At 43.4% G+C, this 27165-nt stretch overlaps 1 protein-coding gene across 1 annotated transcript; it reads left to right on the top strand.

Moving 5' to 3' along the window:
- The first annotated feature begins 569 nt into the window (after positions 1-569).
- LOC138978608 (galactokinase-like) lies at positions 570-25158 on the top strand. The gene is made up of 7 exons (XM_070351369.1): positions 570-901; positions 3951-4128; positions 6096-6348; positions 8714-8895; positions 18307-18457; positions 20370-20538; positions 21279-25158. Exons 1-7 carry the CDS (start codon positions 740-742, stop codon positions 21357-21359), a joined length of 1176 nt encoding a protein of 391 aa, XP_070207470.1. The 5' UTR covers positions 570-739; the 3' UTR covers positions 21360-25158.
- The last annotated feature ends 2007 nt before the right edge of the window (positions 25159-27165 follow it).

The raw sequence follows: 27165 nt of genomic DNA, 5'->3' as shown, positions 1-27165 counted from the left end.
GTAAAACAGGATTAGAACCTATCGCGTGTGTGAGCGTGTGTGTGTGTGTGTGTGTGTTTGTGTGTGGGGTGTGTGTGTGTGTGTGTGTATGTGCACTGTACTGTGTGTCTTCTTTATTTGGTGTTTAACGTCGTTTTCAACCACGCCGGAAGGTTATCATCGCGACGGGGAAAGGGGGGGAGATGGGATAGAGGCACTTGTTAATTGTTTCTTGTTCACAAAAGCACTAATCAAAAAATTGCTCCAGGGGCTTGCAACGTAGTACAATATATTACCAGAGACATAGTGTATGTATGTCTCTGATATTACCTTACTGGGAGAATGCAAGTTTCCAGTACAAAGGACTTAAACATTTCTTACATACTGCTTTACAAACATTGACTATATTCTATACAAGAAACACTTAACAAGGGTAAACGGAGAAACAGAATCCGTTAGTCGCCTCTCAGTACGACATGCTGGGGAGCATCGGGTAAATTCTTCCCCATAACCAGCGGGGGTGGTACTGTGTGTGTCAGTGCCGTGTGTGTGTGTGTGTGTGTGTCATATGACGTCACACCCAATGGTAAAGTAGTCTTCCGGAACTTGCATCATCAAAACAGAGCGCTCAGTCGAGTGAAAGTTTAGTCGATAACAGTCTCCTGAGGACAATACTTGGGAGTTCTCATTTCGTAAGATTGTGCTGACATCACGTTTGCTATATTGTTACTTTCTCCAGAGCGGACAGACCGGCAGCAAAATGGCAGCGAAAGTACCTTCCATCGATGATCTTGTAAAAACAGCGTCGTCTGCTTTCGAAGCTCGTTTCAAGTCTAAACCCATGTTGGCGGGTTGTGCGCCTGGTCGAGTCAACCTAATAGGCGAACACACCGACTACAATGCAGGATTTGTTTTTCCAATGGTGAGTTTAATGACATTTTTGACATTTTACGCAAGGTTAAACCGTCCCACTTTCTCACACGGTGAGAGTGGCAACTTTCCATTTTTCACCGCCATAATGCAGACGAGGCTTGTGACCGTTTGTCGCTCTCTTTTTGCCGTTTTCTTTTTGCCGTTTTCGTGCATTTTATTTTTAGTTTTGTTTCAGGTATGCTTTTGGGCCAAGAGTAGATCTAACCCTGACTCGATAATAAGCTTCATAAAGAGCGAAACTTCAAGGGGGAAGGTGTGAATGGCGTGTTACATTGCCACGTTGTGTCCGTGTACATAAGTGGAATTTCAGCCCAGCCAATCACAGCCGGCTATGGCAACACACCCATTTCCTTTCACAAGTCAAGTCAAGTATTTTATTGTTTTGGGCCCAGAGGGCTTTGAAACAAAGATATAACTTTTAAAGGAACTGGCCAGCGACAACGTGACATTGCTGATATTAAGTCACTAAAAGAACGGCATGTGGGTGTTGCGACCCATCTCGTCATCGGCGCTTTTCCAGAAATGGGGACTGGGTGGCCGAGTGGTAACGCACTTGCAAGTTCGACCCTGGGTAGGGCGTTAGCAATTTTCTCCCCCCCTTTCCTAACCTACAGACATGGGATTCTTCCGTAAAATTACGGAATTCCGTAAATTTTTAGGCTCCAGGGATCATTCTTGAGATTCGTGCAAATCCGCTGAGAAAATGTTGGGGTATATGTAGGTAAAGACCCAAGTTTTTCGGCCGGTCCGCTGATCGCGACGCTCCATTCCATACTATTCTTGAACGGTTGGTTCCTAAAACGGTCAGACTGTTGCTGGTCGATCCGTATGGGAACGCGCTCTGTGTCTTTGTCTCCTACAGTCACCGTTTCAACGTAGCTATCGGGGATTCAGTATAAGCTAAAGCATACCGTATGAGAATGATTCGGCGCCATTTTTACATCGCTTCGAGCCACTTGCCAAAATGATGAGGAAGCTAAAGCGAGACGAAACCGTTCTATCCCGGGAAATTGACCAGCAGAAGTACAAGAAAAATCTCTGGAGATTCGACTGGCTCAATGAAGTTGTATCATTGAGCTGGAAATACGAGAAAGGCCAGAAGACACAAGACGTGAAACTGAAAGTTGGCGATGCTTTTGCTAAAATCAACTTGCCGGGAAAAGCTTAGTGCACTTTGTGCAACGATGTTAATGTTATCAACTACGGTTCCAATGGAAAGACTGCCCTCAAAAGCCACTTGAAAAGCAACAAGCACCTGACTATCCTGAAAACCCAGTCGTGTAATCAGTCACTGGGGTCGTTTGGCACCGACAAGGTAAGAACATTGAAACCACACCGTCACACGCCACCACCCCCCCCCCCCATCCCCGCCTCTCTCTCTCTCTCTCTCTCTCTCTCTCTCTCTCTCTCTCTCTCTCTCTCTCTCTCTCTCTCTCTCTCTCTCTCTCTCTCCTCCTTATTTTGAGTCTTAGCGTAAAATTAATTTGAGAAACATGGGAAGGAAGAGAAAGGGAGGGGGGGGGGGCTATGATTAAGCTGAAATATGCATTTCAGGGCCATTTTTGTGTGTCTAAAATACTAAAAACCTTCAGCTTCTGGGGGCTTCGCCCCCAGACCCCGACCAGGGGCGTTGCCCCTGGACCCTACTGGGGGCCTTCTGCGGCCCCCAGACCCCCACTTTTTTTTTCCTTAATTATCACTTTTTCTGAATCCCATGTCTGAACCTAGGTGGTGGGTTCAAGTGCTAGTCTTTCGGATGAGACGAAAAACCGAGGTCCCTTCGTGTACACTACATTGGGGTGTGCACGTTAAAGATCCCACGATTGACAAAAGGGTCTTTCCTGGCAAAATTGTATAGGCATAGATAAAAAAATGTCCACCAAAATACCCGTGTGACTTGGAATAATAGGCCGTGAAAAGTAGGATATGCGCCGAAATGGCTGCAATCTGCTGGTCGATGTGAATGCGTGATGTATTGTGTAAAAAAAAAAGAAAAAAATCCATCTCACACGGCATAAATAGATCCCTGCGCCTGGAGTCCGAGTCTAGAGATACGCGCGCGATATAAGACTTCATATGATATAATAATATAAATGACCTGCGCTTTGTTGGAATTCCAACAATGGCTGCCATTGTAGGAATTCCAACTTTGCGCTACGCGATTCTAGAAATGTACCGTGCACATAGTAAGAATTCTCGATTGAACAACCAAATTAATTAATTATGCTTACGTTTAAAGCTCAATCCGTCAATTAATTTCACGACAAATGTTCTTTGGCTTGCTTACAGCTTGTATCAAAAATAAGTCAAGAATGTCACTGGATTCTGAGCTATGAATTTAATACGCTTAAGTTCAAGATAACGCTTAGAGCTATCTCCGGAAATAGGTAGACATTACATATCGAGTGAAATGTGAATATTTCTAAATTGACTAAGTATGAGGCTGAGCTTTACAGGAACAACTCATATTAACATTCATGCATGGATCGAGAAAACAGATCTTCAGGTTATTAGTGCCAAATTAGCTATCTCTGCCAACCGTTCATTGTGTAGTTATACATCCCTTGACCAGATTTTTTTTTTAATTGAATAAATTAATGTAAGTGTACATTACAACCTTATGTATCATGTTTTGCTTGGGTTTTATCTGCATTAGTTGCAATTACCAAACTGGGTTGAGGGGAAAATGCTGATATTTTTTAAACATGTTTGGGCAAGCTGATTTATAAAATGTCCAGCTTTCATCCATATGGGAATATGTCACAATTGTACACACTATTTCACACGAATACAGGTCATCAGTGAGTGCCGTGGAACCTTGTGTGCAGTAACTTCCACTTCTCTTGCCTTTCTCTGTATTATACTCGGTGTTGATTATTTGATTTCATCTGTATTCAGATTTTTGTATCTGTTTTGGCGAGTACATTTTCATTGTTATCTTGTTCTTGTTCTTCTCACCTGCAATCTCTTGTTCCTATTCTGTATTAAATGACACATTTTGGAAACAATCTATGCAAACCATAAATGATGCTTTGCAGGCTTTGCCAATGGTGACAGTGATGGTGGGCCGAAAGACGGAAGGCAGCACGTGCCGCGTAGAGACACTGACGCAGGGAGCAGATGAACCAACGTACACAGAATTTCCAAACAAGGGTCTCAGCCCTGGCAGTCCCAAGTGGGCCAACTACGTCAAGGGAGTTGTTGATAAATTTCCAGGTATGTGCATTGTACCAATGCTATGACGCAAACATGTAGATGATACTAATATATACAATTAACCCCTTCACTGCCCACCCCGTACTACATACGTGGTCATTTTCGGTTTGTCGTACGCCCATAACCGTACCTTAAGTACGGGGGATTTGCATCAGCAACATTTCAGGACATTTCTGAAAACTAAATGGGAGGTAACCACTGTCCAAGTACTTGTAGGGGTCCTAAACACAGTTCTTTCCCATTGACCGTTCGGATAAGTTAGTACCACGTGGTGAAAACTTTGTTAGAAGTGACTAGAATCGATCTATTGGATTCACAATGGCGGCCGAAAGTCGGACCTCAACTCGTAGACCTGTTTTCAATCGATACAGTGTTCTGGAAGCTCTACAAGAAGTGATTTATGGATTACCACACAGAAGAATACTTTTATGGGCTGTAATGTGAGTACCTGATGTTTGACACGGGCAGTTTTAGCAGTGTTTTGTGTGGTTTTACGGGCTGCAATGTGTGTGTGTAAGTCCGGAAACTGTAATTTTTGACAAAAATGGTCATTATATCAATGTTTACTATAACAATCACAAACAAAGTCCAATGATCATGTCATCCTATAATAGCCAGGGGTATAAGCAAAACACATGCCAAAGATCTAAGAGATATCTCAATAAATGATCGAGCAGTGAACAGATTTATAGTGAACCTACCGAAGAAAGCGAAATTTTGCCCTGGCACACAGCAATACCAAAATGCTGTTATACTGTGGCAGTGAAGGGGTTAATAATGGATCCCCTGTTTTTAAGACCTCCAGAAATGTGAGAAAATCAGGTCTTAAAAAGGAAGTACATTTTACGGAGGTTATGAATGGACAAAATCAGGTCTTCGAAAGGGGGAAGTTTTAAATTGGGGGGATCTTGAAAAGGGGATTCCATGGTAGTACAGTGGTACCTGTGTGAGGACAGGATAAAAGACACCTTCAAGAGTTCCATTGTCTATCCTTTTGACCAAAGAATATGCCTGTCATGACACCTGCAATAAAGCAACACTTTTGCCGTTTTGGCTTGTCTCAATTAAGGGTATACTTTCATCATTTGGCATCCCCAGTGGTCTGATCAATTTCAAATTATTGAAAGCATGTTTTGTAGGGATTTTACTTTTAGCAATTTAAAATGCTGCTGAACTCTCTGATATTGAATCTGGAGGGTTACATTTTGTGTGTGTGTTAAGCTCAGAACTGAACTTCGCAGAGACAGCGTCCAACAACTTCTAACATCATTTTGAAGAAGCGGCTGATGTGAAATGAGTCATGAGGTACTTAGTTCACAACTGTCATTTTTGCATACTTCTTCTTCGTCTTCTGCGTTCGTGGGCTGAAACTCCCACGTACACTCGTGTTTTTTGCACGAGTGGAATTTTACGTGTATGACCGTTTTTTTACCCCGCCATTTAGGCAGCCATACGCCGTTTTCGGAGGAAGCATGCTGGGTATTTTTGTGTTTTTATAACCCACCGAACTCTGACATGGATTACAGGGTCTTTTTCGTGCGCACTTGGTCTTGTGCTTGCGTTTACACACGGGGGTTTTCGGACACCGAGGAGAGTCTGCACACAAAGTTGACTCTGAGAAATCAATCTCTCGCCGAACGTGGGGACGAACTCACGCTGACAGCGGCCAACTGGATACAAATCCAGCGCGCTACCGACTGAGCTACATCCCCGCCCATTTTTGCATACAACACAACTTCCTTTAGGTGTACAGTTTATACACATTGTCTACTGCACTGGTGTACCGAAACAATACTTGAGATAGGCCCAAACTTCTATGGTAATTTCATTAAAGCTTTGTAAGAAAATAAGCAAGGGCTATAAAGTATAATTATCAATCCCTGCAGTGTACAGAGTTTTCAGCTTGTAAGTGTGAGTAAAAACCTCCAACAATTTATGAACTTCATTCAAATTCTGTGATTCTTCAGGTGAAGTCCCTGCCTTTGATGCCGTCATCGTAAGTTCTGTGCCTCTTGGCGGAGGTGTGTCAAGCTCAGCCGCCTTAGAGGTCGCGACCTTCACCTTTCTGGAGCAGGTTTCCGGGACGACGGTAGAACAGCTCAAGAAAGCTGTGGCATGTCAGAAAGCGGAGCATGACTTTGCGGGTATGCCTTGTGGAATCATGGACCAGTTTATATCAGTGATGGGAAGGACTGATCATGCTGTTTTGATCGACTGCAGGTATATGTGTGAGTGTGTGTGTGAGTGTGCATGTGTTTGAATTATGCGCTTATGTTTGGGACTTTTAATTAATCATTTATCGTATACTGTTCAAAAAAAGAAACGCATAGCTTGTAATATTTGGTTAATTTAGTTATATGGCTGCAAGGATATCCACCAAACTGCAGAAAATGTTTATCTGGTCGTCGACCTTTCGTCCATTGCCACAAGTGAGCTCTGCACGTGACGCATGCGTTATCAGTGGCTACAATGTCAAAATTGCTCATTTGGCATGACCACTCGTCATGCTTCAGTGTAATCTCGTGAAACTCAGGGAATATTGAGCTCTCACCATGTCTTCCAAAACCCATAAAAGCGGATTGTTCGCCACAAAGAAATCGGACGACAATTCAGCGACGAAAGATGGCCCGATTGAGCAGAGAAGACCGCCAAATTGCATTGGGTCGTTTACAAGCAGGCCAAAGTCAAAGTGCAATCGCCAGGCACTTCCACGTGTCCCAGAGCACCATCAGTAGACTGTGGGTCAGGTTTCAAGCCACTGGCTCCGTTGCTGACTTGCCACGAGCGGGAAGACCAAGGGCGACAACTGCTGCTCACGACCGCTTCATACGGCTCCGCCACCTCCGGAATCGTTTCCTGTCGGCCTCATCTTCTGTCCAGGCTCTCCCCGGGCCACACCGGTTATCGGACCAGACCGTGCGGAACCGCCTGCATGAAGCTGGTTTGAGAGCTCGCAGACCTCACAGAGGAGCTGTCCTCACCCGCCGCCATCGCCAGAACCGAGTGCAGTGGGGCAACCAGCACCTTCGCTGGACCGTCCGGAATCACTGGAGACACGTGTGGTTCAGCGACGAGTCCTACTTCCTGCTCCAGCGACATGATGGTCGGAGGAGGGTCTACCGGAGAGTAAACGAACGTTACGCGCCCAACTGTGCGGATGAGGCACCCGTTCATGGTGGTGGAGGCGTCATGGTGTGGGGGGCGATCAATACCGCTGGAAGGAGCACCCTGGTGCACGTCCAAGGGCGCATAACTGCCCAGCGATACGTGGAGGAAATTCTGCGCCCACACGCCCTTCCTCTTCTGGCTGACCAGGATGCCATATTCCAGCAGGACAACGCTCGCCCGCACACAGCACGACTCACCACCCAGTTCCTCACCGACCACCATGTCCAGGTGCTTCCCTGGCCATCCATGTCGCCAGACATGAACCCGATAGAACACCTCTGGGATGAATTGGACAGACGTGTGCGCAGGCGAGAAGAAGCGCCGACAAATCACCGCGATCTATTGCAGGCACTTCAGGAGGAGTGGGACACCATCCCACAGCAAGATATCCGGCATCTGATCCAGTCCATGCCCAGAAGGTGCCGGGCAGTTGTTGCTGCTCAAGGCAGTCACACCCCCTACTGACTTGACAGCCTCTGCACCCAATCGTATTGATTGACTGATTGATTTGAAGATGCAAATGAACTGTGTGTGCATTCAACTGTGTCCATACCAAATTTCAAACAAATAATCTAAATATTGGATTTTCTGTTAATTTTTTCGAAAAATAAAACAAATTTGGCAAGTAGCAACTATGCGTTTCTTTTTTTGAACAGTATAGGTCATTATTTAACACACACAAAAACGCAGAAGATAGTTCGAAACTGCGTATCTACACAATGTGAAAGAGTGAAAACATGTCTTCTTGTTTTAGGGAATTCCAGTTCTCGAGAATTCCTTTTTTTTTAGCTTGGTCATCAAAAATACTTATTCGATGTACAGGGCTTACTTTTTTCACTGTATTGTATTAACATTTAGAAAAAGGGTTATGATTGATGAAAGTTTTGAAGAACCAATTGATTGTCAAAATAATGTCATTTCTCCCATTGTGCTGAACCTTTTGTCAGCTGGAGCAGTACATGTTGAATAGATCACGCAAAACGTGTTAAACATTTTCATTTATCAATTTTAAGTAATCTTTTTAAAATGTTCAATGACTGGCCGGTACATGTACATGTTTTGTATTGTTTAGCTCAGAACTGAACTGAACAGTGTTCAACAACTTCAAACATAACAAGTTCAATGACTAGCCTGCATACATCTTGTAAGATGAAAAGGCAATTGTTTTTAACACAGTCAGCAGAATATGTGTTCTTACGCTGTAAAGTAAGTTGATAAATAAGAAATATTCTTGATGCTGGTGGAATGTACCACTGGTTTGTTTTTCATTCAGCTTCTTGTGATATCTTCCCACAAAGAGTCTGTTTCATTTCTGGAGCACACAAAAAAAGTACATGTTACTGATGATTGCATTGTATACATGCATGTAGCTAAATTACTACAATCATGAATTCTTCACCGAGTGACCTATGTGCAGATCCTGCGAAGGTCGTCTGGTGCCAATGAAAGATCCCAATGTGCGCGTCCTCATCACAAACTCCAACGTCAAGCACGAGTTGACAGGGTCTGAGTATCCCACGCGCCGCCGTCAGTGTGAGACTGTGGCTGCTACCATGGGCAAGAAAAGTCTACGAGAGGCAACAGACGCGGATTTAGAAGGTGGGTGCTTTATTGGTGTTACTTCCAGCTTTTGGATGCTGTAACTACAGCCGAACTCTGGGGCATTTTCGACTTTGAAAAATTCGTGAAAATAAGATCTTAAAAAGGGGGGTTCTCAGGAGCTTGTCACTGATTCACATTTGTGGGATGATATAGGGGTTATATTGCCGGGAAAACAATAGAATATTCAATGGGAAACTGGGACCCATACAACGTTATTTTTCTTTGTCCAGACCGCTGTCATAAGGCCTTGATTATTCTGCCATAAATACAGTTGGTTGAATACACCTAAACACGCAGAAACCTGGTTAGCGCGACTCTGTTGCTGCTAGCTTTCCTCTGGGAAGAAGAAACTCGAATTTCACAGCAATGGGACAATAAAGTAATGAAAATGAAAAAACTGAGAAAAAAAACATTTGTTTTGTTCTTACAGAATGGTCCCCTGTGAGACAAATAAAGTGCATGGTTTCACCAGACGGGATATTGTTACACCTGTACAGTGGAACCTCCCGACCTTCAAAAATATTAAAATGGAGGTAGATTTACTAAGCTTATGAAAATAAACACTGAAAAAGCAAGATCTTGAAATGGAGGAAGTCTTAAATTGGGGGGTCTTAAAAGGGGTGTTTCACCGTTCTAAGTCTTACTATAATTGTGACTGGCTCCACCTCTCCCATATCTCCTTGCCAGCCTTAGCCGGCTGCCATGACACTTTACTAAAGCCAGTACGGTAGTTGTAAACACACCTGTCTGGCAGGCCTAAGCAAAGCTCAATGATCACCAACAGTTTCCATAATTATAATGAAACAAGTCGCGTAAGGCGAAATTACTACATTTAGTCAAGCTGTGGAACTCACAGAATGAAACTGAACGTAGTCCGCCGCTAGTGCAAAAGGCAGTGAAAGTGACGAGCCTGTTTGGCGCGGTAGCGGTTGCGCTGTGCTTCATAGAATGTTTTACTGTACCTCTCTTCGTTTTAACTTTCTGAGCGTGTTTTTAATCCAAACATATCATATCTATATGTTTTTTGAATCAGGAACCGACAAGGAATAAGATGAAATAGTTTTTGAAACGATTTCGGAAATTTAATTTTAATCATAATTTTTATACTTTTAATTTTAAGAGCTTGTTTTTAATCCGAATATAACATATTTATATGTTTTTGGAATCAGAACATGATGAAGAATAAAATAAAAGTAATTTTGGATCGTTTTATAAAAAAATATAATTACAATTTTCAGATTTTTAATGACCAAAGTCATTAATTAATTTGTAAGCCTCCATGCTGAAATGCAATACCGAAGTCCGGCCTTCGTCGAAGATTGCGTGGCCAAAATTTCAATCAATTTGATTGAAAATTGAGGGTGTGACAGTGCCGCCTCAACTTTTACAAAAAGCCGGATATGACGTCATAAAAGACATTTATCAAAAAAATGAAAAAAAACTTCTGGGGATTTCATACCCAGGATCTCTCATGTAAAATTTCATAAAGATCGGTCCAGTAGTTTACTCTGAATCGCTCTACACACGCAGAGACACACACACACACATACACCACGACCCTCGTCTCGATTCCCCCTCTATGTTAAAACATTTAGTCAAAACTTGACTAAATGTAAAAAGGATGCTGAGTACAACTATGCTATTCTGCAAACAAATAAGAGAAGTAACTCTTACTACCCGTACATATGAAGCAATCACGAGTTTTCTCCCTTAGACCGCTATCAACGCTAGCCGAGCATTGCGCACTGTCGGTTCGCACCTGCAGTCATTTAGCACCGATAGTGGTCAACAGAAGAAAACTTGTATTTGCTTCGAATGCAGGTGTGGCCCGGTAGTGTACAAAGCTCGGCTGTATATGCAGCCCGTCGGGGATGTGTTGTGACAAGAAAAATTACAGAGTTTTGTCTTACTGAGTATATTTATTATTCTACTTGCATTGAATTTTGGATCCCGCAGTGGGGCACTGCGGTTATGAAATTAAAGGCCCCTCCTGTTTTTGGAACGCAGGAGCTTTCTAGTTTGCTGTTAGGTAGATTTTTGGTTCCTCTTTCCTGTCATGCTCTCTTTTTCTTCATGAATTCTTTTCTTTTTTCTGCCTTCTTGCTCATTCACCTGTATTTTTTCCAAAAATCTCTTCTCTTGCCGCTTGTCTCGCGATTCATGTATAGTTTAATCTGTTAGTGTTCTGATGTAAGTCCAGCAGTAGATAGGTTAAGCCTATTTTAACATACTGGAAACTGGTAATCTTCCAGTAGGTATTAATTTAGTTTTACTAAAGCCTGCTGGGACACAAGTAATGGGTTAGTGCATTTGTAAACAGGAATCGCTTGACAAGTGGCCCCCTTCGTCCCCCCCCTTCCTCGTCCTGATATGGCTCTGCGTAGTCGGCTGGACGTTAAGCAACAAATAAACAAACAAACAAAAAATTGAATTTTGGACAAAATGAATTTTTAAAGTCATGAAGGTGTGTGAAAAAAAACCACACCCAGTTTTGAGTCATCAAGCTACCCAAAGCTTCATTAACTCTGCGTCCCTGCATCCCTGGAAGCTGAAATGAGGTCCAGCGACACACTTTTATAACCTGAAAAAGCGGGTGTGCAGGGACGCACTCCATATCCAACAAAAATTAACAAATGTGATTTTGTGAAGCGCTCTGAGAACTTTCAAAAGTTGGCATCACATAATGGCATTCCAAACATGTGTTGGTGAGGAATGTGCCTTACAAAATGGGGAGGGGGGGGGGGGGGGGGGTGTATTTATAATGCATATTCCTTGTAAGCGCTCTTTCCTGCATTTTCTCCAATGATTTGTTTTGTTGTGTGTGCTGTTGTTGACCGTGCTTAATCTTTTGCTTTGTTAGTTTTAAGTTGCATTAAATTACATATTCTTACTCAACTCACATAGATAGCAATAACTTCGTTTGGTTGCTAAGACATTGAAGCACTCTTACATGGTTACATGGGGAGATAACTCTAAAGAAAAACACCCACCCGCCATATAAGGCATGGGTCACGGTAGTTATCTCCCCTACCGGCGCCCGCGCATGCGCAAGCCGTACACCGGTAATACTCATTCCTTCTTCTTCAACGCACGGAGCAAGACGTGTGTTGCACTCGTCAATTTTCTATCTGCTGGTATTCACGTCGGTGTTTGACCATCGGACCTTGGTTACGCTTTCGTTGTCTCCTTCACTACTCCAAGTATTGGGTGAGATCTTTCTTTTTATTACCGAGACGCGATTTATTAGCTTTTTGGAACGTTTTGCGTCTTATGTTTTGGTTCAGCTTTGTCATCCAATATGGCGGACAAACCGAAAGATAAGGAGAGAGAAAGAACTCGGAGTTCGACCAGACAGGCTTGCTCTCCTAGCTCTCAATCAGGCAAAGCGCCCCAATCCAAAGTTAAGGTGGCTACCACCACTCCGTCTCGAACTCAGAAAATTCCACCGGCGGATAACGTTTCTGTCTCTGTTTTCAACCCGGCGAATGATGAATCGTTTTCAGTTGCGATTGACAAACCATCCGTTTCTCTTTCGGCTCCTTCCACTAAAGTTCAAGCGCCTAGCGCAGATTCATCTTTGTCTAAGACTGATTTGCTAGCGATTTTATCGTCTTTCAAAACAGAAGTGCATGAGTTGATCTCGTCGGAAAGACAAATAGCCCAACATGCTGCTCTGTCTCGTCCTTCGGGTGTTACTAATGTTTCCTCGCTTGCGCGGGTTCGCTCTGAACCGTCTGCTACGGTCACGTCCGCTGGCGTGGTGGCAGATCCAACGACGGTGTTGGATATGTCGGACTCATTTTTTGACAAGTTTTTGTCTGAGTCTAGGACATCAGCACCTCCGGGTGTTCTTGGCGAAGTACGCAAGCCTTTTAAGTCGGTTTCCGTTTCGGCGGAATTGCACACTGACCGTAAGGGTTTTCCCACAGACCAACCTGGCTCCGTTTTCACGGTCCTGGGCATGGGATGTGAAGGGCATGTGTCTGCTAGTTCCGCCCCCGCAATTCCAGTCGGGGCGGCTGCTGGCAGACAGGTTACAGGATCTTCTGGTTCCAATTTATTGGGGCTGGTCGATGCTCATGCTATACAGTCCTCTGCTGGTTCCGCTCCCACCGTTGGCGTCGGGGCGGCTTCCGGTGGCAGGAGAGGTTTGACTTCCGCCGTTAGCACTTCGCTGCTGGCGGGAGTCATTCATCAGCCTGTGGCTTCCGGTTCCGCTGTTGCGGCTTCCGCTAGCCTTGCTCAGGCTACTTCCGCTTCCTTTCCCAGCATTTCCGCTGGCATTGGACAGCCGGATGGTGGTTCAATCCACGGGTTTCCGGTTTCCGGAAATTTTTCACAACCATTTCCGGTTTCGGCTCAAATTGCCTCATCGGACGTCGGTTCTGCTGGACATCCCTCAGTTGATCATTATGATGCTTCGGTTGGGGATGAGCAGGATTTGGAGGAAGAAGCATCAGAAGCAGAAGAGGAAGCGTCACGCCGACTTCCGGCTAAGCTACCTCATTTGTTGGCTTTGGCAGCAGAGGTTACTGCACGCTACTTCTCGGAAGGGGTGGCTGCGGCAACCACTTCCGCTGCTCCTCCTCCATCAGCTTTTGCTGACTTTGCCCCTTCGCAAGAGCGGACTGAGAACTTCAAGTTTTTGGAGTCACCTGCTGTGGCCTATCAACTTGCGAAAGTGTTTCAGGGCGATGTTCCTCTTCCGCTGTTATCAGCTTATGGGGATGCGCCTGCAGGGGCTCAGTCTTGGCTGGCTGCTTCCGGTCGTGCGCCGGTTCCGGTTGCGGCCTCTCAGAGGAAGCTTCGTCTCGCTGCTTTTAGCAGACCTTTGATTTCTTCCTTTGCCTTACCCTCGGCATCACTTCCGGTTACACCGGAACTGGCTTCCATTCGGCAAGACGGCTACAACAAAGAGAGGCTTTCTGGTTGTAAAAGAGAAAGATCTCATTGCTGTCGAAGAATGCGGCCGCGCTGCTTTGGAATTATCGTCTCTGACTGACACTTTAATTCGTTCCCTCTCACGGGCAGTGACATCCTCTCTGAACCCTTAAGAGTTCAGGCATGATGCAGATCCTAAGGACGTTTCGCTCCTTTTTGCGACCTTAGGAAGGGTGTCTGCGGAGCAAATGGCTTTGTCTGCGAGGTTGTATGCGCAGGCCGTCTTCTGGCGACGTGAAGCTCTGCTGTCGGGCTCTCGTCTAGAAGACAAGAACATTCTGGAATCGCTCAGGGTCTCACCGATCCTTCAAGGTTCCCTTCTTGGACAGGACACTCTGGACGCGCTTCAGAAGCAAACTCAGCAAAACAAAGATTTGCAATTCGTGAAACTTTCTGAGTTTGCCTTTTCGAAGCAGCAAGCTAAGCACAGCGGTCCTCCTGCCCAGTCTTTCTCGGGGTCCTCCAAGCCTGGTCATAAGCCGAGTAGGGGTTCAGCTTCGAGAGGAGGGAACCGATCGCGACCTTACCCCAAGAACAAGCCTTCCTTCGGGAAGAGGGGGTCAGGTCGAAAGCCTAACCCCCAATGATGCCCCCCCGATCTCAGCACTCCTGCGTCCCCCACGGTTACTGTGGCGGGAGGCCTGTTGCGGGCTTTGCCAGTGTGGCTGAAGAAGTCAAACAATCACTGGATTGCAGGAGTGCTCAGATCGGGGTTCCGGCTTCTTTGGAGTTCTCAGAAGGCTCCATTGACCAGAACTCCTCCGGCTTTTCGGTTTCCGGCCAGACCGGAAGCCAGAGAGGCCGCTCAGGCCGAAGTAGAACTTCTCATTCAGAAGCAGGCAGTGGAAGAAGTTCGGGACCATGCCTCCCCAGGCTTTTACGGACGTCTGTTTGTCGTTCCAAAAGCCTCGGGAGGATGGCGTCCGGTGCTGGATCTTTCTCAGCTAAATCTTTTTCTGAGGAAGATCAAGTTTACCATGGAGACTCCCACCTCAGTGAGGCAGGCCCTCAGGCCACGCGATTGGGTCACCTCCATAGATCTTTCCGACGCTTACTTCCACATCCTGATGCACCAAACAGACCGGAAGTGGCTCCGCTTTGTTTGGGGCAACAGGATTTTTCAATTCAGGGCTCTGCCTTTCGGCCTTTCACTGGCTCCCTGGATCTTCACGATGGTGGTTCGCCAGTTTTGCATACTGATCAGAGGTCAAGGTATTCGTCTACGGACGTACCTAGACGACTGGCTAATTCAGAATCAGGCACAATCTCTGTGCCTCACGCACACACAGACCGTGTTGCAGGAGGCAGCGGAGCTAGGTTTCATGATCAACTGCAAGAAGTCCGAGTTGACACCTTCCCAGAACTTTACGTATCTGGGAATGGTATTCAACACTGTGGAATGGACAGTTCAGCCCACTCAGAGGAGGATAAACAAGATCCGGGATCACATAAATGCCACGGCGGTTCTGTCTATGGCTTCGGTCAGGTCTCTGACGTCCATCCTAGGCCAGATGGAATCGCTGGCTCCTCTGACTCATTTGGGCAGGCTTTACAAGCGCCCGTTTCAGGAGGCGCTGAACTCCAGGTGGGACCCTCAGTCTCAGGACTGGGAGACTCTAGTCCCACTTCAGGACTGGTTTATAGAAACGACCAAACAGTGGCTGGTCACAGCTTGGCTCTCGCAGGGAGTTCCCATAGTCCTTTCCCCGCCTTCGAGGCACTTGTTCACAGATGCCTCTCTCGAGGGGTGGGGGGCTCACCTGGAAAGTCACACGACCTTTGGTCTCTGGAACCAGGTGCAAGTCAAATGGCACATAAATCTGCTGGAGTTAGAAGCAGTCTTTCTAGCACTGACGGAGTTCCTACCCTTTGTCAAGGGGGAACATGTTCTGGTTCACTCCGACAACACCACAGTGGTGTCCTATCTGAACAGACAAGGGGGGTCTCGCTCTCTGCCCCTGTCGCACAGGGCATGCGAGATCTTGATGTGGAGTCACAATCACGGTGTAGTTTTGTCAGCAAAGTACCTTCCCGGAAGGCTGAATGTCTTGGCAGACTCTCTGAGTCGGTCTTCCAAGATAGTACACACGGAGTGGACGATCACTCATCAAGCGCTTCTTCGCCTCTGGGCCCAAGCGGAGAAGCCGTCCATAGACTTATTCGCCACACGGTTCTCACGCCGTCTGCCGATTTTCGTGTCCCCATTTCCAGATCCCGAAGCGTGGGAAGTCAATGCTCTGGAAATCTCTTGGAGCGGGCTGATCGCCTACGCTTTTCCTCCCATTCCCCTCCTAGGGAGGGTCCTGCGAAAGGCAGACATGGAAAGACCATCTCTGATTCTCGTGGCACCATACTGGCCGGGACAGCCTTGGTACCCGGACCTTCTGCGACTGTCAAACGGCCCACCTCTTCCTCTAGATCTCAAAAGAGGCGACTTGGTTCAGCCTCGATCGGGCATTCCCCACGAGAATCCGCAGTGGCTTGCCCTGCACGCTTGGATTCTGTGCGGGAATCATTGAAAAGATCAGGTGCGTCAGACGCCACTATCGATTTGATTCAGGCGTCTCATAGAGGTTCTACGTCGTCAGTTTATACCTCTCACTGGTTGGCGTGGCTTAAATGGTGCAAGGCTAACGGAGTGAAACCTACGTCACCCCGATCTATTCAAGTGGCAAATCATTTGTCTTGGCTAGCTAGTCAGGGCGCCGCGCCGGCTTCTTTGAAAGTCCGTAGGTCAGCTATTTCAGTTACCTTGAAACAGCTAGGACATTCTATATCACGCGAAGGTTTCATTACTAGCGTATTAAAGGGAGCTTCCCTTCGTTTTGACAAAACGAAATCCGCTATTCCAGCATGGGATCTGCCCTTAGTGCTGGAATATTTAAGAACTCAAGACTTTGAGCCCTTATGCTCTGCCAGTCTGGCGAATCTTACGCGAAAGGCAGTTTTTCTTGTCATGTTGGCGTCAGGTAGACGAGGTAGCGAAATTCACGCCTTGTCAGGCTCACCTCGCGATGTGTCCTTTGAAAAGGACGGTTCGGTCATACTTAGGTTTTGCGCGAAGTTTTTAGCAAAAAAACCAAAAACCAGATAAACCCTCGCCATTAATCCAGATCAAACCTTTGAGCTCCATTCTCGCTCCTTCAGACCCGGATATTGCAAACTGTCCTGTGAGAGTGCTGAGAGCATACTTGTCTCGTTCAAATCCGATCAGATCCTCCAGTCAAAAGCTTCTTTTCCTATCAGTCAATACGAAGAGGGAGAAGGACATAATTAAGTCAACCTTGGCGAGATGGGTCTCCACCCTAGTAAGACAGGCTTACATTTGGTGGCAAAGAGAAGGGGGGGGGGCAGTCAGTCCTTCCTCTCCGGTCAGCCCGAACTCATGAGCTTAGAGCCTGGGCATCGTCTTCAGCGGTCTTACGATCCAGAAGACTTCAAGAAGTCATGGACTCAGCCTACTGGGCATCTGAGGATGTGTTCATGAACTTTTACTTGCGGGATATCGCAAGTTCTCGTATGGATGGAACATTTGGTCTGCCAGCCATGGTGGCTGCGGGACAGATGCTTTCTCGATGTTAACTGTGAGTATATATTTTTACCCACCACCTAGATTAGCAATCTGCTATCTATGTGAGTTGAGTAAGAATATGTAATTTAATATAAAATTTCAAAAATAAATTTTCATTTAATTAATATACTTACCAACTCACATACTGAATTCCCTCCCAGCCTTCCCCGCAATTTATTTGAAGGGATATGGGTTTCAGAACGGAATGAGTATTACCGGTGTACGGCTTGCGCATGCGCGGGCGCCGGTAGGGGAGATAACTACCGTGACCCATGCCTTATATGGCGGGTGGGTGTTTTTCTTTAGAGTTATCTCCCCATGTAACCATGTAAGAGTGCTTCAATGTCTTAGCAACTGAACGAAGTTATTGCTATCTATGTGAGTTGGTAAGTATATTAATTAAATGAAAATTTATTTTTGAAATTTTATATTTCTATTTGTGCAGGTTATTATGTTTCTTGTATTGGAATTGTAAAGCGCATGGAGCTGTTATCGGGTCTTGCACTATTCAAAAATGATTTATTAATATTATCATGTACCTCCTGGTCTCCGGATCCTCTATCTAGAGTTATACTGAAGTTAGGGATCCCGGGACCCTCTAAGTGGAGCCTTTGTGGGGAACCCTAGGTACCCAAAGTATATATATTTTCTACCCCACCTATGTTGACCAATTTTTTTTTAGCCGAGACCAGCTGTGCTGCAGCTGGTCACTCAGAATTGTAGTAGCTGTGTAGTACCTACAGTGTATCAACACGCTGGAATGCATGCGTTAAATCGACGTTACAGGAAGCGATGAGCGGTTATATCAGTACCTGGTCAGATAGAGCCAATTATGAGTGGGTACGGATATATCCGTACCTGGGAGACAATGAGTTAAAAGCTTGCTTGTTTTTCAGCCTACAAGGATCAGCTGGATGCAGAGACTTACCGTCGGGTTCGTCATGTCATCACTGAGATCAAGCGCACGGACGATGCTGCCGCTGCATTGGAAAAAAACGATTACGTGCTGTTTGGGAAACTCATGGTCGACAGTCATAATTCTCTCAAGTATGTGTGTAAAATAACATTTTGAAGTTCAAGTTTAATGATTTACAGATGCAAAGAAAGTCCGGTTTACCGGTTTCCAATTTGACGGTCATATTAATCAGGGTCGACAGTCATAATTCTCTCAGGTATGTGTGTAAAATAACATTTTGAAGTTCAAGTTTAATGATTTACAGATGCAAAGAAAGTCCGGTTTACCGGTTTCCAATTTGACAGTCATATTAATCAGGGTTGAGTTTGGATGAAGAAAAAAAGCAAATGTACAGCACCTCCACAGACAGAAAACAAGTAGAGTCCAATTTCATATTATCCCTGGGCACATCCACACCTGACGGTTTGAATGCGAAAATGTGATGTACTTGTATTCCCCAAACATACTGTGGTTTTACGGTACGTGTGTGTGTATTTTTGTATGTGTGTGTATGTGTGTGTGTTTGTTTCTGTGTGTGTTTATGTGTTTGGTTTTGTGTGTGTGCGTGTGCGTGCGTTTGTTTTCCCCCTTTTTGACTCACATGCGAAGCAAAAGTGAGTCTATGTACTCACCCGAGTCGTCCGTCCGTCCGTCCGTCCGGAAAACTTTAACGTTGGATATTTCTTGGACACTATTCAGTCTATCAGTACCAAATTTGGCAAGATGGTGTATGATGACAAGGCCCCAAAAAACATACATAGCATCTTGACCTTGCTTCAAGGTCAAGGTCGCAGGGGCCATAAATGTTGTCTAAAAAACAGCTATTTTTCACATTTTTCCCATTTTCTCTGAAGTTTTTGAGATTCAATACCTCACCTATATATGATATATAGGGCAAAGTAAGCCCCATCTTTTGATACCAGTTTGGTTTACCTTGCTTCAAGGTCAAGGTCACAGGAGCTCTTCAAAGTTGGATTGTATACATATTTTGAAGTGACCTTGACCCTGAACTATGGAAGATAACTGTTTCAAACTTAAAAATTATGTGGGGCACATGTTATGCTTTCATCATGAGACACATTTGGTCACATATGATCAAGGTCAAGGTCACTTTGACCCTTATGAAATGTGACCAAAATAAGGTAGTGAACCACTAAAAGTGACCATATCTCATGGTAGAAAGAGCCAATAAGCACCATTGTACTTCCTATGTCTTGAATTAACAGCTTTGTGTTGCATGACCTTGGATGACCTTGGCCTTGGGTCAAGGTCACATGTATTTTGGTAGGAAAAATGTGTAAAGCAGTTCTTAGTGTATGATGTCATTGCTAGGTTTAGTTATTTGACCTTGACTCTGAAGGTCAAGGTCATGTAAAGGTCAAGGTCAAGCATGTGAGTCGTATGGGCTTTGCCCTTCTTGTTTTCTTTTTTTTCCATTGCTTATGATGCCAAAGTCACCGAGACAAACGTCATTATAGAAACACAAATTGCGCTCGCTAATTTACCCTCATTGAATCTTTAGAACTAACACGTCACGCCACACTTTCAGAGTGACGTTTCTTTGCTTTGACGTAATAGATTGCACAAGGCTTTAGAAGAGATCGAGGTTCCAAAACAAGCGTCTTCAATTTAGCTGTCTCGAATGCAGGACTTATTTTTAGTAAAATACACATAAGTACAGTATGTAGGATAAACAGAATACTACATGGCTTGTTGTTTCGTACCAGATTTACACTCGCAGTTCAATATTTAAAAAAACAACTCGTGTAAATCTGGTACGACACAGCAAGCCATGTAGTATTTTCTATTTTCACCACTGGATAGAGCATAACAAGCTATGTAGGAAAATGTAAAAAATATGAAAATCATGCAAAGGTGACATGTGACTCATTCCGTGGTGGAGGGTCACAATTCAGGATTTAGAGCCAGATCAGCTATCTACTCTCTAAAGCCGTGTTAGTTTTATGATGGCTCCTGAATACTGAATGTTGTTATTTGTCACAGGGACGACTATGAGGTTTCCTGCAAAGAGCTGGACCTCCTGGTGGAAGCGGCTATGGAAATGAAGTCAGAGGGAGTGTATGGGTCGCGCATGACCGGCGGAGGTTTCGGCGGTTGTACCGTGACCTTACTGAAGAAGGAGGCTGTTGACAAGGTCATCGAAAGCATGCAGGTATTGACCGCTTTTCAAGAAAATGTTGGCATATTTTCTGGTAAACGGAGAGAAAAAACACTCACACATATACACAGTAATATTTAAATGTCTATTCATCAATTGGAAGACAAAAATATACACACACATACAAACAAGCACATGACGCACCCAAACAAAACCATTGGAGCAAAATTCTTTAGATCATTAAGTCTACACAGATTCAGGAGTTCTATTGATGTGATCCTGACTTTTGTGTGATTACTTTGTCAAAGCTGCCCAAACCATGCTTCCCTGCGTCCTTTTGTATGGGGGTCCGGTGACGCGCTAAACTTGAAAAAAAAGGGGGGGGGGGGGAGGTAGGAGGTGTCCTGGGTAGCCCCAAATTTGTATTGACTGTACTGATTTTCAGACTACAATTAGATTCCATACAGAATGGACAAGAACATACACCTGACTTGATTTTGAAGACGGGGAAAACCGATATATATGACAAACAATGTTGTGAAGGTCTGGCAAAATGCCCATAAGTCCTCCTAGTCTTGGGACCCTCTACAGTTTTGCTTAACGAATATCGCGCTGTCCGAAGGAATGGAGTACATATCGAACAATGACCACGCTCAGGCTAAAACGATAGGACATCTGACCGACATGCGGCAATGTGAATCGGACATTTGGGGATTTTCATCGTTATATGTCTGATGTCCGACGCCTAACGACATCCCTGATTGTAATATTGTTCACTTGTTTTCTACTTGCAGAATCGTTACAAAGGCTCAGGTCATTCAGCAACATTTTATGTTGTGGCCCCCAGTGAAGGGGCGCGACCTCTAAACCTGTAACCTCGACCTTGACATGAAACCTTGACCTTGTGTGCGATAGTCGCCTCCTGACCTCTGCACCTCAATCAAGAACAAGAGCTTATGGGTTATTTGTACATAAGGTTGCAGTTTTGGAATTAAGTCTAGCATATTATTGTATGAAAAGCACTCCGTTGTTTGATAGCAGTCGTGTGTGTCATCAGTGACGAGTATTGTACGTCACTGCGTTGTTCTTGTGAATACGTTAATGAGGTTTCCAGCCTTAGTATGTCTTGAAGTGATGATAGGCAGCAGGTGGTTTAGTTGCACTAAGGGAGCTTTTTTCTTACATTGGTTTGACTAGTGCAAGTGTGTGTGTGTGTGCGCATGTGCTTTTACAATGAGTGATGTGTCAAGGAAGACTGTCAGCATTATCTCCAGTTGATTATTATTGTGAAGGCTAGTTGAAGTGAAAAATGCGACATGGCTCCCTTGGGCATGTAAAAATTGTATCTGTTTATTTTTATTATTATTATTATTATCATTATTATTATTCATATCAAGCAGATCATTTCATTTTCTGTTTACTCATTTTTTTTTTAATTGTTTTTGTTTTTATCTTTCTTCTTGTGAATTTCATTTTAAAGAAATATTTTCTGGCAATTCATGTAACTAACATGAAGAATCTAGGCAAGGTTTTACAGTAAGTGAAAGGTCTGTTTTTGCTCATAAGTTTGCATCTTAATTGCAAAACAAATGTCCTTTGTTTTCTTGTTACGAGTTGGTTACGAGTTGGTTACAGAAGAGTTTAATTACCAACAAGGTATATCTGTGGTTTGTAGTATGTGCGATGGTGAAGTTATGAGATTGTGATGGTGGTGGAATTTAAACACATTATCAGAAACAAATATATGACGTTTTGCATCAGGGTTTCAGCAGTTATGCATGTTCTCTGCACAACAGTCCGAGTTTGAAGACAATGGTTTATGACAGATTGTGCTGTGGAAAAATCTGACAGGGTTTGAGTCTCAGTGTTTGAAACATTGATGTGACATTCATCAGGGTTCATGTTTTGAGTGATTTGTTTGTATTTAATGCCCTCAAGCGTCAACACTAATTATACTTATATATAACTAACGCCTCAAACTTTTTATGATAGAGGAATCATACAGGGTTTATAGTCAAGCAGTAATCCAGGGTTTGGAGTTGTCAGATATGTACCGTGCAGGGATCCCATGTTTGAAGTATTTACTCGACCCCTGGGTGACCTCTGATTTTATGTGATGACTGTGTCTTTGGAAAGCTTTTCCACACACAAGAATTGAGAAAATAACTTAATTTTCTCTCGGTTTTTCTTTCGTTTTTTGGTCAGACGACGTTTGCCCAGCAGAGTTTGTGTTAGATAATAGAAAGAACAGTAGTTTCCGTAGGAGTTGATATTGAGTTACTTTAATGTTGGGTATATTTAAATTCACAGTTGCCATTGTGTTTGGTTATTTAATTGTTGTTGGTAATACGTCTGTCAGATCTGTGTAGTTCTTCCATTTTATCTTTATCTTAGGTTTAGTTTTGCTTTTTTTTTTAATATGAATTCTGATGCTGAACAAACAAAGTAACAACGATACTTTCAGAATATTTTTTTTCTGCGACAACGAGAACTGATGTAATGAAGAACATGGTGTGTGGAATTTTTTCTGTCACACTTATTTGATAACTATCAGGAAATTGCATTAAATTATCATGTACTCTATGAGCTTTAGTGAGTATCACATTGTTTCAAGCTGTTTACAAAACGATGTTAAACACCAAATAAAGAAAGAAAGAAAGCTGTTTACATGAAACGTAAGTGCCTAAGTGACGTTTACAGTGTTTACATTACATCAAAAGCTGCTTTCGTCATCAGGACAGTGTATATTTGCACGTTTCATATACATGTACATGCAATAGATCTCCACAATATTCATGTTTGATTTTTTTCCTTTTGTTCTTTTCGAACAATGATTAACTGGTATAACATAAAAAATGCTGTTATAATGGTAGTGTATACTTTTTTTAATGTATTAATCGAGCAGAAATTATTTACAGAATAGTTGGACTGTTTTTGCCTTCTGGATTAAAAACAAATACAAATAACTTAAAGACTGACCACAATTTTATTATAGTGTGTATCGTTCATACTTTTTTTCATATTGAAAACAAATTGAGCTTTGAAAGAAAGGGAAGTAAGTTATTGATTGAAAGGAGTTATCCTCCTGTGTTAATTGGGGTCATTTGGTTTGATTTGTAAATGATGAGTCTTTTTTTCTGTGGGTGCTTGTTGAATATACATGAATAGAGATCTAATGGTGTGAGTTTTGTTTTACGTTCTGTTACAAACATGTTACTGAAGAATACTCCATTGGAAAAAAACACCACTTGAATCTCCTTTGTACATTGACATAATTATAAAGGTTCCAGGGGAGACTACAATACAGTTCCTGAATATTATTATCCTTTAAACTACAGTACCAAGATATAGGCCGCAACTAGGGGCCAAAAACTATGTGTTAGTTCACTTCTCATCTAATTTTTTTTCTCTGCCTTGCTTTTGTTCTTGAGATACCAAAATAGGCAAGAGAGATTGTGTATTGTTTCTGCTGTTGAGTTTGAAAAAAATGTAGTACATGCGTGTATTTATTTTCTGGGTTTTTATTTTTGCGTGTAAGACACAGATTTTGACGGAAGAAAAAGGCATGATATTTTACTACTTTTGCTTGAACAGATTTGCATTATATTGTATTATATATTCATCTCTTTGTGAAAAGGATGTTGTTGGGTTTTTGGTTTTTTCTTCTTCTTGTTTGTGTGTGTGTGTGGGTTTTTTAAACCTAAAACCAACTTTTGAAAGCATAAATTAAAACAGAAAGTTGTGATTGACCCCCCTTCCCTCCGTCGCGATATAACCTTGAACGGTTGAAAACGACGTTAAACACCAAATAAAGTAAATAAAGTAAAGTTGTGATTGAATAGCTTTTCTTTCATAAGTGAGACTCATTTATTCATGGCATAATAATTATGATTTTAAGCACAATTGTGTGAGTAAAAACACTGGAACATTCTATGTTTCAGTCACAGATACATAGAATGTGCAGCGTCCGCCCCGTGATCGGGAGGTCGTGGGTTCGAACCCCGGCCGGGTCATACCTAAGACTTTAAAATTGGCAATCTAGTGGCTGCTCCGCCTGGCGTCTGGCATTATGGGGTTAGTGCTAGGACTGGTTGGTCCGGTGTCAGAATAATGTGACTGGGTGAGACATGAAGCCTGTGCTGCGACTTCTGTCTTGTGTGTGGCGCACATTAAATGTCAAAGCAGCACCGCCCTGATATGGCCCTTCGTGGTCAGCTGGGCGTTAAGCAAACAAACAAACAAACAAACTGTGCAGTAGAGAGCAGTTTAGTACAGAACAACAATTCCTGTCCAACAGTAAAGCTGATTTCATGTGTTTCCTGGGCTGAGGAGTAAACTAACTTTTGATGACATTTTGTAAGGTCTTTACACTCATTCAATAAGCGAGTAACAAACATCTTAACCAAAGATTGCGGTGCCATTGTCTATTATCATACATATATATGCACATTGAGAAATAATAATTCAATGATCAGGCACTCATCTTCCAGTTTAACTTGATTTTGTATATAATATATAATTTATTATCTCTTTCTTTTTAATTACTAAGATGTGAGCTGAAAGTTACATCAATTTGGCTGTTTGAAGACGACTATAGTTATAGTATGAGTATTGACTTAAGTTACATGGAGAGTTTTTTCCGTATCAGCATGGTATTATAATGGCAGCTTTGAATGAGTGTGTTTTGTCCCTTTGTGTGTAAGTCTGTCTGTGTGGTGTGTGTGTGTGTGTTTGTTTTGCTAACCGAGTAAGGACCTGACCTTCTATACACACCAACGTCCTCAGGACCTGACACCTAGTCAGGACTTACACTCAGGTCCTTACAAGGTTTTCCTTTATTTCGGTCTCCAGAGAGGTCACACGCACTCTGGTGGGGATTTTGGTGGAGTCCTGACTTGGATGTCAAGATAATTTTTTCCACATCCGGTGTGTGTAACTTTTACACAATTTGCCGGGGAACAGAGGTCTTGGAAAATGTTACACTCCTCCCTCTGCTTCACCTTGACCTTGCCTTTTTCTTCTAACCAATCAGAAGACTTGCATTTATTTTTGCCCAATCGGAAGCATCCATGTTTCCCGCCTTGCGCTATCGCGTGAGACCTGCTTTGTCTTTACAATGTGACAAGCTTATGTGGCACATTCCGATCTAATGATGCTACACAGTGCCATCGGCCTGCAGTGTGGAAATGTTATCACATTTTTCTGGCTGACTTGAATGCTGTTTGAAGGCGGTAAGCAGCATTTGGAGAACAAGTTATCAAGTAAGTTTGTGTTTTATTAATTAACTTTTTGTTTTTAATTGGAGGTTGAGACAAACTTGATTTTAACGTCCTTGTTCCCTGACGTTGATTTGTGTTGTTGTAATTGAAAGTAATTGATCTATTTGAATTTGCATCGATTATATGATTGTGTTTTTGTTTCTTTGTTTATTCCTGTGTTTAGTTTTTATTTTGTTTAGTTTAGAATTTGTTGCCGTATTAAAATCTTTTTCTTATTTTTTCTTCTTCTTATCATAAGTTATCGTAAGATGTGGCTGCAATATTTACATTTATTAGTTACAATGTCGAGAAAGGAATAATCGAGGTGTAAACCTCAGGTAAAAGTTTCCAAAAGGTTTTGCTGTTTTACTTATTTTAGGACTCAAAATCACAAAATTTAACATTGACGACTTGAGGCCGGGATCTTAATCCAACCGGAACTCACACGATTGAAGGCAATTGCCAGCACTTTGGAATTTTTTGTCAATTTATTTAATAAGACAACAGCTTGGCACCTTTTTTTTTTAAAGGGAGGGGGGGGGGGCAGCACCTGCATGCGTAACAACACAATAAATAACCCGATCTTCCTCCTGGTGCCGTTAGCAATGTTAGCAATGTTATCGCTTGGGGAAGTCGACACTGCTGGAAACTAATTCACACAGTGAAAAAGGAAGTCTGCTAGTAAACACGGTACCACTGCAAGATAAGGACGGCTTCATAAATCACCCCCTTTCTTTTTACCTGTCAGCTGTGATAACCCCCCCTCCCCTATCATCTCCTCCCTCTCCCACCCCATCTTTGGATGTGTAAGTCCTAGCCTATGTATACTCACCATGCAACCTCCACAGGACCTGAAAACTGGCTGTGTCTGTTTAATGGTATGACTGATCACTGCAGATTTTAACTTTTGGTTCGGTCTGTGTGCATGAAGTAAAGTTTAGTTAAACATCTACGTTTTGTAACTTTGAGCTAGTACATGCTGCATGAAGTGTAACAATAGTGTAACAAGTTAAATCAGCTGAACTGGACGTTAGTGTACTTTTAAGTAATCAACATCAGGCCCAGCGGAACAATAAAAACTGTTTTATTCGTTCTAATAACAATTTTTTTATTGATTTTGGTTACAGTGACTATGAGCGAGTGATGTGACCCGAGAGGATGCTGTACTAACTGACTCACTTGGAACATCCCCAGTATGGACAGCTTGCTTCCAATCAGGTGACATTTTTATTCTAATAAGCCGGTTACTGGTGCTGTGCCTCTCAGGTGCTGAGAGTATTTTAGCATAGCCATTAGTGGGAGCAGGAACTGATATTTGTGTCACAGTCAGGGTCAAGTCTATCTACAAGGGGTCAGGAAGGGGAGGGGATGGGGGGAGGGGGTAGTCTTAAAACATGGATCTCATTACGCTCGTGAAATAAAA

Source organism: Littorina saxatilis, linkage group LG10, assembly GCF_037325665.1.
Source record: "Littorina saxatilis isolate snail1 linkage group LG10, US_GU_Lsax_2.0, whole genome shotgun sequence".
NCBI classification, from domain to species: Eukaryota; Metazoa; Mollusca; class Gastropoda; order Littorinimorpha; family Littorinidae; genus Littorina; species Littorina saxatilis.
This window is presented reverse-complemented; position numbering and strand designations above follow the sequence as displayed.

What these genes read in the sequence shown, in the direction of transcription:
- LOC138978608 (XM_070351369.1), top strand. Translation starts at nt 740, where the DNA reads ATGGCAGCGAAAGTACCTTCCATCGATGATCTTGTAAAAACAGCGTCG. An exon ending in AGTTGTTGATAAATTTCCAG is followed by an intron (nt 4,129 to 6,095) that starts GTATGTGCATTG and finishes GTGATTCTTCAG; the next exon opens with GTGAAGTCCCTGCCTTTGAT. An exon ending in AGGTCATCGAAAGCATGCAG is followed by an intron (nt 20,539 to 21,278) that starts GTATTGACCGCT and finishes TTCTACTTGCAG; the next exon opens with AATCGTTACAAAGGCTCAGG.